Genomic DNA, 10,834 nt, shown 5'->3' with positions numbered 1-10,834 from the left:
GACAAGAAAAGTCAAATTTAGTAATTAAGTAATATAATGTTAAAAAAATATTATTTCGCATGGTATTGAAAATATTGGCAGTGACATTGAACGAGTAATAAAAGTAACACTGCACATGGTATAAGAGTTAAGGGGAAAGGAAAAAAGGTTGAGATTTGACACATTTCAATATTTATTTTTTCACGTCAAGAAAAGTGAATGCAATAAAAGGCATCATATAATAAAATAAAACATTTCTTTCCCAAATCTGACTAAGACATTAATTATAGAGCCAACATACCCTTCTCCCAAGAGTGATATTAGTTACAAAAGACTTGAACAAGATTCAAAAGTATTTTGAAACATATTTGTTATTTGTATTAGTGTACAACCTCAGTTATTAAAAAAATAAATGGTAAAACACACTATAACACAACAGTTGTAAAAGTAAGAAAACGTTAGTGTTAATGCATTTAAAGTGCAGAAAATATAGAAAGGTTTTTTATACTCCAGTGGTTAAAGTAATTCAGGTCCTTCTCAGAAGGAAAAGGTGACAGTACATAAAGCAGGGGAAAACACCACAAAAACATCTGACCAGCAATGATCCTTTTGGTTGAAGTATACTTGAACATTGTGGCCACTTAATATTTTTACAATAATCAGATTGTCAACACAAAAAGACACATTGATGTAAGCAGGTCCATAGCAGCACCCAAGTAGTAGTGTTTTCACTATAAAAAAGGAAAACTTAATTCAGTTTTCAACTTAGTCCGTCTGTCCAGTCCCTGGATTTTGGCCCGTGATATCAGGTCCTTGCCTCAAACGTGTGTGAAGGAGTCAGGCGGTGCGTGTGCTAGGAACACACTTTCATTGAAATTGTTGGAGAAGCTGGTGTAGTAGCTGGGGCTGCTTCTACTGCTGCTGCGGGGCTGGGGTCTGGACACTGGAGATTTGATAGCTGAGAGCCTTTGGGACTGACACAGCTTTTGGATGAGGAAACGCTTGTCACGGCCCTCCTGGGACACAAAATAACACACAGATAGTAGATCCCAATGTTGCTAATAATGATTATATCCTTATATACATAATTATGAAATATACATGACTAGACTTGTTTTTTGAGTAAACCTACCATGGCTAGCTGCTCCCTTAGTTGGTTAATAACTCTCTTGTGAGCTCCAGCTAATGCAATCACATAAAACATGGCCAAACTGTGGGAGCAAATGTTTAAAATTACCACCAAAGAACACTCGTTACCAACCATTAAAACATCAGATTAACAATGTTCATCAGTGATACCTGAGGGGGAAACATACCATGTGACAACAAAGAAGGAGACAGCGAAGGCCTCTGTTGACAGAGCGAAGAGGAGTGTTTTGATTCCATGGGGTAGCTTGTTTACTGTATCTGGCAGAACCTCCCAGGAGGTGTTGTAATTAACAAATGGTCCACAGGCCATGGAAGAGTTGATTCTGTGCAACAAGGGATGGGTGAATTAGTATATGCACAGACTTTGTGAAATAATTGGACTATAAAAGAAACTAGAAAATGCATTTAATGCAGAAACTGCGTGGAAATGCTTTAATGCTGAAGCTACAGTGAAAGGCTGCGTAAAAGTATGAAAAAGCTGAATATTTGAAAAGAATAATAAAAAAGCTGAATATGTGTAAAAGTATAAAAAAAAGCTTAAAATCTGAAAAGAATATTAAAAAAGCTGAATATGTGTAAAAGGATGACAAAGGCCAGCTCTGTGAGAACCAATCAGAAGCCAGCTCTGCGAGAACGATTGCAGAAGAAAAGGGACAAGTTTGCAGGTATGTATATCTGAGAAGTGAACGAAGTGGAAGCTAGAGGAGATCAGAAAGTTTCGTCAAACAAACTCAACAGCCGAAGCCCGAGTGAGGCAACATCAAAGGGAAAGAATTTCAATCAATCAATGAATAAAGTAAAGTATAATTGATTGATTGACTGTTTGATCCGTACCCTCTGAAACACAATACACACTCATAAACTCTGATCAGGTCTAAAATTTAAAAAAAACACAAAACATAAGCTGTGATTATAGGAAAACTGTAAAACATATGACAGGGAAAAGATAGAGCCGTATAGGTGAAAGTCTTGCGAACCGTTTAACGTTGAAAATCTGTAGTCGGAAGTATGTCGAACTAGATGAGGTTCAAATAGAGGCATGTTTTAAAGAATGTAAAGCTGATCTCCATTGGTTTGCATTATTAAAAAGATATGGAAAAAGCTGAATATATGAAAAAGTATGCTAGGGAGAAAAAAAAATTGAAAATCAGCACTGAAGAGCTGCACATTTTGATAGTTGGTTGTGTTTTTTGTAGCTGAAAGTATGCAGCAGCTGGAGGCGACTGAAAAACGTATGGAAGAAGTATGTGGAATAATAATAACAAACATAGGTTGGAAATGCTCAAAGCATTTCCACCAAGGAGTCTCCGGATCTGAAAAGTGCAGGAGTGCCTTAAACCGGAATTCTTTCTAATGTCCAGTAGGGGGCAACTCCACTGGTTGTAAAAAAGAAGTCTGATTGTATAGAAGTCAATGACAAAATGACCCTACTTCTCACTTGATTTATTAACTCACTAAACATTTTCCTAATGGTTTATGGTCACTAGTTTCTTCTACAATACAGGACAGTGTTCATTTAGTAAATTATGGTCCAATTTTGAGTAAACTAGTCTATAAATGCATTGGATGCTTCAGGGCATGGCTACACAAAAACATGTCAGTCATGACAGAGGCTTAGCAATGCATATCCACAGAACGGTGTACATTCAAATAGCTGTGAACTTGTTTTGGAGTGTTATCCGTGTGTTTTTCTTAGAACTTGACCCTCTCACAATGGCCCTCATTTATCAATCTTGCATGAAAACGGGCGCAGATCTGAGCGCAGAATTGGTTGTATGACAGGACTCACGTGTTATTTATGAAACATTCGTATCTGACCAATCTCAGCGTACGAATGAGCAGGCCTTGATAAATGCGGCGGCTGAATTCGATCGTCATTAACATGTTACGCCCTTAAATATTCCTGGTTCGGAGGCCTCGCCCACTGAGGTCAAACATGGAGAGTAGAAACACTGGTAAGAAAATAAACTTTTCCGACACAAAGATCGGCATCCTGACATCTGAGATGGAGCAAAATAAAGATGTGCTTTTTGGCAGTCTCAAGAGTGGAATAAAAGGGGCCCATAAAAACGCTGTATGGAAAAGAATAACGGAGGCAGTCAACCCGAAGCAGCGCTCCACTGTGACCCGATAACCTTTGTCCCCTAGAAGAACCATACCAAGATGTTAATCATCTGATACCTTGTTTGATTTAATACAATTTATCGAGGGTAGCCACCAACCGAGGAGATGACTTTGGCTCTGCAGTGCGCCTTGCTGCAGTGCGCCTTGCTGCAGCCGCGCGCCAACACATTCATTAATTCATTCATCTTCAACCGCTTGTCCCTGTCGGGGTCGCATGGGGCTGGAGCCGAGCTGTTTTGAAGTATAAAAGAATCTTGTGTGATTTTGCTGTGCTGCACCGCAAATACACAAGCCCAAATTTGCGTACACGATCTCAGACCAGACGTGAGATTTGATCATAGCTCCCGCTCACGTCCAAATTGATAAATGCCGAAGTTTGCCAGGAAATGGTCGTACGCACGTTTTTCTGCCGTACGAATTATGCCCGTCCCCGATCATATTTGAAGGAGAGTGAGGACCTAAGCTATCAGCTAATTCTAGCGCTAGAATTAGCTGATAGCTTAGGTCCTCACTCTCCTTCAAATATGGTCGGCGACGGGCAAAATTCCAACTCAAGGCTTAAAAAATGGTAGTCCACAAACCAATGGGTGACATGGTAGCTACGTCCACTTCTTATATACAGTCTATTGTATATATGCCAAGAGAACCATGCAAGCAGTAGCAATGAGCTGTGCTTCATTGGTTTAGGTCAGTGATGTGGAAAACAGAAATGACAAATATTCTGTCTCTATGTATATTTAACAGTAAAATTCATGAGACAAATATTGATATCAGTCCATAGACTGAGGTTAAACAAAACAGTATCATAAACAGTACATTACTCACTGTGCCACACTAAAAGTGACAGGCACACAGGCCAGAGCCAGGCCTATCAGCAGCACAACCAGGAAGAAGAAGTTGGAGCTGGAAGCTCGGAACGGACGTGTGGCTGGACGGCAGTTGTTTATCAATGAGACCTACAAAGAATGAGCAGAAAGGTAATAGAACGGATCGGTAACTACAACAATATCTGATTCTGACCAATGTTATCAAAACAATAATTTGTAAGAAAAAAACCCAGCACCTTTTTGATATAGAAGATAAAGAAGTATTTAATAGTGCAGATAGCAGGCAGCATCGGGCTGTAGAACGTGCCGATCCAGCAGATGGTCTGACCGTAGACGATCTCTAGCACATTCTGAGGAATTGCAAACTCCTGCTGGCCCCACCACTTCGCCAGGCCACAGTCACAGTGATTCACGATCAGCCTTTGGTAGTACAGGGCAACACAAGGACACTGTTACAAATGACTGAAGAACAAGGGGTGAGAAACATTTCCACCTAACAGTATTACCAGAGGACAGGTAAGAAAAGTGATTTGAACAACCCAAAATAACAGTCATGCAGAGACAGAATCCTTTTCTAAAAGTAAAATGTCTATACTTCCTGAAATGCATGAAGATAATCACATTTTGTCCACAAAATAGATTAATAGAAGTTTTTAAGATTCAACAGAGATAATGGAGATGTTTTCTTTATAAAGATGACAACTTACTTTCTGGGAAACTCCACAAAGATGGTGACTGCGACAATGATGATGAAGTCAAAGATGGTTAGTTTGTACATCTCCTGGCCCACACGAGTCTCCCAACACTGTGGACAACAGCAAAGAGGTAGGTACACGAGGCATACTCCAGGAGAACATATTTCACTTAATAAGTGACAAAGGGCTGAACCACTATAGTGCTAACTTAGTAATGAAGGGCATTTTTATCAAGACCAAAACAATTGACACATACCTGTGCAGTTATAATCCAACTAATGTAAATTTAAAGATATATAAAGAATTAACATCTAAAATTAAATCCTAATAGCTAGTTTCAGAAAATCATTAAGCATTTAACAACATCTATGCATGATGACAGAGATCAAAGTGGGTTTGACACTGGCACCTGTGTATTATTCCAAGGAATTTGTGTATGTTGTCTTGGAACCCAGGAAAAATGACTTACAGAGTAAAGCACATGGTTATAGCCACAGATGCAGGGCTCCTTTTCACACTTAGTGATCTGAGACCAGAGAGAGAAGAGCAAAACCCCAATGCTGGTCAACCGCATGAAGACGCACCTGTGAAGAAAGGAAGAAGAAAGAAGGACAGACAGTAAGTGAGTACATGTTTTAAATAAAGCAGTTCATCCATAAAGTTTTACTGGCATTACAGCAAGTGTTCCACAATAGAAACATATCCACACAGGTAGAAATTGTTTTAAAATGCAAGGGAAGTGAACAAACTCTTGACAGATTGTCTTTTTCATTTTTTTGTCATTCACTATTTCAGGTATAAAATCCTCCTCCTCCTCCTCCTATCATCTATTAATGGCAAATAAGCGTGTGTTTGTCTACCAATGCAATTACTTTTCAAGCAAACATCAGCATAAAAAGAAAGCATGAGTAAGTGGTCAATGACTGGACGTCCACTGTACCTCATGAGAGTGAAGCGGATCTCAAAGGCAGGTGAGTAGTCCTCAAAATTTATGATAACGGAGAAGAGGAGCGGGGTGATGAAGTTGGCCAAGGTGATGACAATAGAGGGTAGATACTCATAGATGAGATCCACAATGAAATTCTCCTGCAACCAAGCAGAATGTGATGTCTGTCTTATATAAAGATAATAAAGAGTCAGGAGAAAACAGGTGATATCACTCAAACAAAATCTGTTTGAATGGACTTTCTATTAGTGACATGCAGTTACTTGGACCGAAGGATGAGTAATAAAAGACCAAAGTAGAGGTCAAAGGACACCAGCAACATGTCGTTACCTTTATCTTGTCCATCTGTACTTTCTGGGAGAAGATGGTGGCTACATAAATACAGTAGAAGCAACCAGCCAGTACGCCGATGACAAAAAGGTTGAGAATGAGGCGGATGAGGTAAATCCGACACCTCTCTTTGCGGGTGCGATCTGCTATTTTCTGTTTGATCCTCTCCTCCTCCAAATCCGTCTGGAGATGTGACAACATGCAGTTTAAGAACAAGGCAGGCAAACATTCAATGGATACATAGATTTAACATTTGTAACAAACAATTCATTTATGAGGGAAAAACACATTGGCCTACATGACTAAGTAGAGCTTTCTGAATGGCTCTAACTCATAACTGTAATACTGTACACAATATTGTGTATAGTTTCAGTGTGTTACTATGTACGCTTACAATGACCTCATGTAAGCACGGTCACTGATGCCCTAATCTTATTGCTTCTATCAAATTTTGTCCTGTAAACATGACGTTCTACAGAAATGATCCACTAACCCTGAGCTCATAGAGCAAACTGCTTCTCTTCAGCCTCACGGCGTTGGCGTTGGTGATGCAGAAGTCCCAGCCAGCAAAGATCTTGTTGCAAAAGCTCTGAAAGCGATCCTCATCCTGAACAAGGTTACGTTTGAATCCTGTGGCAGACCTTGAAGAAAAGTTTTTCAAAGTGAACGAAACTTCCAGAAACTGACGTTGCTTCCTCAAATGTGTCATTTTTAGTACCTTTTAACAATCCAGATGAGACTGAGGAACAGGTAGGATAAAGTGACCAGCAGGTAGGCCAGTGGCAAATTGTATACAGTATTGGAAAAGTGTATTTTGTCTGCCTTGTAGTAGCCATAGAAAAGATAAGTTTGTTCCAGAAATCCCTGCAGATAGAGCACAAAAGGGAGTGAGGAAACTTTTTTCCTTCCAGGGACCATTGAATGTGAAGTGCAAGAACTTACTCCACCCGACAGCAGATCTGTGATGTGCTCATGAAAGATCACAAGACCTCGCCGGGCGCTGCTCGGATACACACTGCAAACACTTCCTGTAGTAAAACACAAGAAAGTAAGCTTGAAGGTGACCTGCTATGCTTTTCCTTACTCTCTGTCATACATATAATGTTACAGTGTTGGATGTTCATGTTAAATGTGGGCTTCAAATAGTAAATTAGAGATAGTAAATTAGAGATGTTCGATTCCTTTTTTTTCCTACCGATAGCGATTCCAATACCAGAGCTTGAGTATAGGCATTACCAAGTATTGATCCGATACTAGGCGGTTTCAAAACATGCTGGCGTGGTGATTGGATGAACCATCTGTTACTCAAACTCTTGCGAAGTCAATCAGGAGATGAGAGAAAACTTTTTTTCCATGGAGAAAAGCCTTCCGTGGTGTTCTACTCCCTCTCTGAAGAAAAACTCTACAGTTCTGATCAAACTGATGCTATCGCAGCAGTCATTGTTGTTTTGCCAGTAGCTCCTCACAGGACGCTGATTGGCCAGCTCACTTTCAATCTGAACACGAATGCCTTACTTGGAGCCTGACAAGATGGATTTTCACGTGACATGAGAACGTGACTCGGGTTATTACTTACTCCTGTTATCGCAAATTTGCCTACTGTGCAAGGTAATATACATGTTTTGAGAGAAATCCAAAATACAAGTATGAACCAAGGTGTGATAGGTCCCCTTCAAGCTTATATATGCTCAAGGCTGAAAAAAACAAGTGTCCACTCACCATCATTTTGGTTGTAGGTGATATTCCCTGAAACACTGGGAGCTATGATGATGGGTAACATGACGAAGCTGAACATGAGCACAAAGATGATCAAGTTGAGCATAACGAGGAAGCGCAGGAAGGAGAAGTAAGACAGGATCCCGGTTCCGAACATCCCTATTGACAGTAAAGGAGAAGAGATGGAGAAATTAACTGAGACAATGAAACAACAAATGGTATGGCCTACCGTGCACTTTCTGTGCGAACACAAGTATATTTACTCATTTCGGACATCTAGAAATCGATAAATGCCTCTGAGGCTCAAGATACCGTTTTCTGACAGTCCATCTTATTTTCATCTCTCACCCTCGATCAGGTGGATGTCTCCCCTCCAGAGTTTCATGGAGCTCAGCCATTGTTGGACATCATCCCTCAGCCTCCGCAGATATCTGCAGGTGCTTTGCCTCAACTGTCTCAAACTGCTGAGCTCTCGATCCTCCTCCAAGCGCTGCGTTCTAAGAGTCAAACACATTGTTTATTGAGAATTGCTATATGATAGTGTATAAACATATAATAACATATAAAATAAATGAAAGATTACGAAGGGATCTGTTAAACATCTTTTTGGTAACGATACTATAATAATGTCTTTCCTACTTGTCTCTGCGTTTCTCGGCCATGGTCCTGGCTAATTCCCTGATGGGTCTCTCCTCCATCTGACTCTTCTGTTTCTCTTCTGGTCTGCTGACTGTGTTCACGCCCCATTTCCCACTGCCAGAGGAGGCAAGTCTAGCTCTGGAGCTGCTCCTTCGTTTGGTGCCACCAGTCGAAGACTTCCTGCGGTACAGCAGGGACTGGTAGCTGGGGAGCTGGTCCAACAGTGGGTTACTGTTGACTCTTCCACTTCGATCAGTGTAAAAGACTTGAAAAGGTGAATAAATAAGATTAGGTTATACAGAGTTAAGGCTACCTTTAAATACATTCCAAACTCTTACTTTCCAACAGTTACAATATGGTTCAAACTGACTGTGAAATGTGATAACCTTTCATCACTTGACCGAAGTAAAATTACTAAATGTAATGAGAGAAGCTGATATTGTTCTGAGACTTGAACAATAGAAGAATTGAACAAGACATGATCGAAAACACAGCTGCAAGACACCTTTGTGGGAAATTAAAATTCCCCTGTCATCATATTTTTATTGCAGTTTTACTAATTTGAGTAAAAATCTGGATATGCCTATTATTCACGTTTTACAATCCCCATCCATGTAAATATCAACAGGTGGTTCTGTGCTATGAAAAGACAGTTGTAACTGCCAATAAGTGACTTTCCCAATAAAACCAGTTAAAAATACCTCCTGTTGGTAAGGAGGTAGTTTGATGATTCTATGTTTTACTCTCTACCAATTTGAGACTGGATTTAATTCCATGATTGGGACTAAATATCTTGCTGAATCATATATATCTTGCTGAATATGTGCCCCCTTTAAATCCATCCTTAAAACATAAACAAAAAGACTTGCTTTTTTGTGATGCCATCTTTTTATTTATTTACTTATTTTATTGTCGTTTTTTGGCAGTTTTCCAAGCCTTTATTTTATAGGACAGACAGGAAATGGGGTGGGAGAGAGAATGGAAGACATGCAGCAAAGGGCCACAGGTCGGAGTCGAACCCGCGGCCGCTGCCTCAAGGACCTTCAGCCTCTTTAAACGGGGCGACTGCTCTAACCACTGTTCCATCGGCCACCCCATTTATCAAACACATATTTTTATTATCTTTTTACGTTAAGATCTGTTTGTTTTTTTTATTCACTTTTAGTTTCTACTGTTTGTTAAAAATGCCCTATCGTTATTTCACCTTGTTGTTGTATATATGTGTATGGGATTTAATGTGCTTTTGCCTTTGCTCTGTCTGTCAAAGCACTTTGTGAACTTTTGTGCATTATAAATACGTTTATTATTATTATTATTATTATTATTACATCTGTGTTATTCTCTCTAAGATTAATTCTAGGTAAAATGTCTGCCAGTTAGATCATCACTGGAGGGCATAAATTGTAGGAAAAAGACATTTCACAATGTTTAAAATGAGAATTGTGAGGTCTACAATTAAAAAAGGAATGTTTTATGATGAAGTACTAGTTTCAGCTATTTTCAAGGTTTTCCAGCACCCTATGGCTGTGGTAAATTACATATTTCTACAAATACACATATTGAAAATGATTTCCCTTTTTTTTTAAATCATGGTATTTTGCTATAAACAACTATAATTGTGTTTCCTAACACCAGAAGAAGAAGAAATAACATTTCTATTCTATAGCTATTTGTCATGAAAAAGAAATGGCGATTCAAGCATTTTCAAGCACTTGATCCCAAAATCCAGCACTCTTCAAACCTTCAAACCAAAGATCCAAGCACCCGTGTGAGCGCTGACATTATTAATACGACACTGAGTGACTGTTGTGTTTATCCAGCACCGCACAGGCTAACTAACCAACCGAGAGGCGGACTCAGCCAGTTAAAATGCCGCCAGCGGAGTTTCGATACAGTAAAGAGACTCAAACAAAACCGACCAACTCTTTAAATGGTTCAACATTTACTCTTCCAAAGTCCCTTTAAGTTGTAAACCTGTGTCTCTCTGAACTTTGAGGCTAGCGTTAGCTGGTTAGCTCATGCTGCTGCTGCGATAACTTTTAATCAACCTAGCTAAACTTATTAGTACAGAGAGCCACAGACACGAGTATTGCGCTAACTTCAAGTTTACCTGAGTCGACCTCCATCGTTTTCTTTCCAGAATAGATAAAAATAGTAACTTATTGTATAATATTAGCTAACCCCTGTCTCTCCCCTGTCAGGAAGACAACAGAGGCTATTCCCAGAGACAACTTCCTGAATGTGGATACAGAAGCAGCGCAGACCGCACGCTCACTATTGTGTCTCTATTCCTATTACACTCCGACTTACTTTACTGGTTTTAAAATATACATTTACATTTATTAACGCGTGTATTCATAATTGTATCTCCTCATTTATAAAATTAGTAGTATAGGAGTAGTATAAAAGAAAGAAAGAAAGAGGAGAAT

General features: G+C 39.5%; 1 protein-coding gene across 1 annotated transcript; it reads right to left on the bottom strand.

Annotated features, from left to right (window-relative positions):
- Positions 1-214: 214 nt before the first annotated feature.
- tmc7 (transmembrane channel like 7) lies at positions 215-10,630 on the bottom strand. The gene is made up of 16 exons (XM_083937667.1): positions 10,516-10,630; positions 8,406-8,670; positions 8,115-8,263; positions 7,770-7,925; positions 6,993-7,078; positions 6,769-6,914; positions 6,544-6,691; positions 6,051-6,233; positions 5,715-5,860; positions 5,244-5,358; positions 4,787-4,884; positions 4,316-4,499; positions 4,078-4,208; positions 1,296-1,451; positions 1,112-1,190; positions 215-995 (listed from the first exon to the last, which is right to left on the bottom strand). The coding sequence occupies exons 1-16, from the start codon at positions 10,529-10,531 to the stop codon at positions 798-800; spliced, it is 2,256 nt and encodes a 751-aa protein (XP_083793793.1). The 5' UTR covers positions 10,532-10,630; the 3' UTR covers positions 215-797.
- Positions 10,631-10,834: the final 204 nt, after the last annotated feature.

This window comes from Echiichthys vipera, assembly GCF_963691815.1.
Source record: "Echiichthys vipera genome assembly, chromosome: 2".
NCBI lineage: Eukaryota > Metazoa > Chordata > Actinopteri > Perciformes > Trachinidae > Echiichthys > Echiichthys vipera.
The sequence above is the reverse complement of the archived record's forward strand: the minus strand, read 5'-3'. Positions and strand labels throughout refer to the sequence as shown.

What these genes read in the sequence shown, in the direction of transcription:
- tmc7 (XM_083937667.1), bottom strand. An exon ending in AGACATCCACCTGATCGAGG is followed by an intron (nt 7,926 to 8,114) that starts GTGAGAGATGAA and finishes TACTGTCAATAG; the next exon opens with GGATGTTCGGAACCGGGATC. An exon ending in TACAGATGGACAAGATAAAG is followed by an intron (nt 5,861 to 6,050) that starts GTAACGACATGT and finishes GCTTGGTTGCAG; the next exon opens with GAGAATTTCATTGTGGATCT.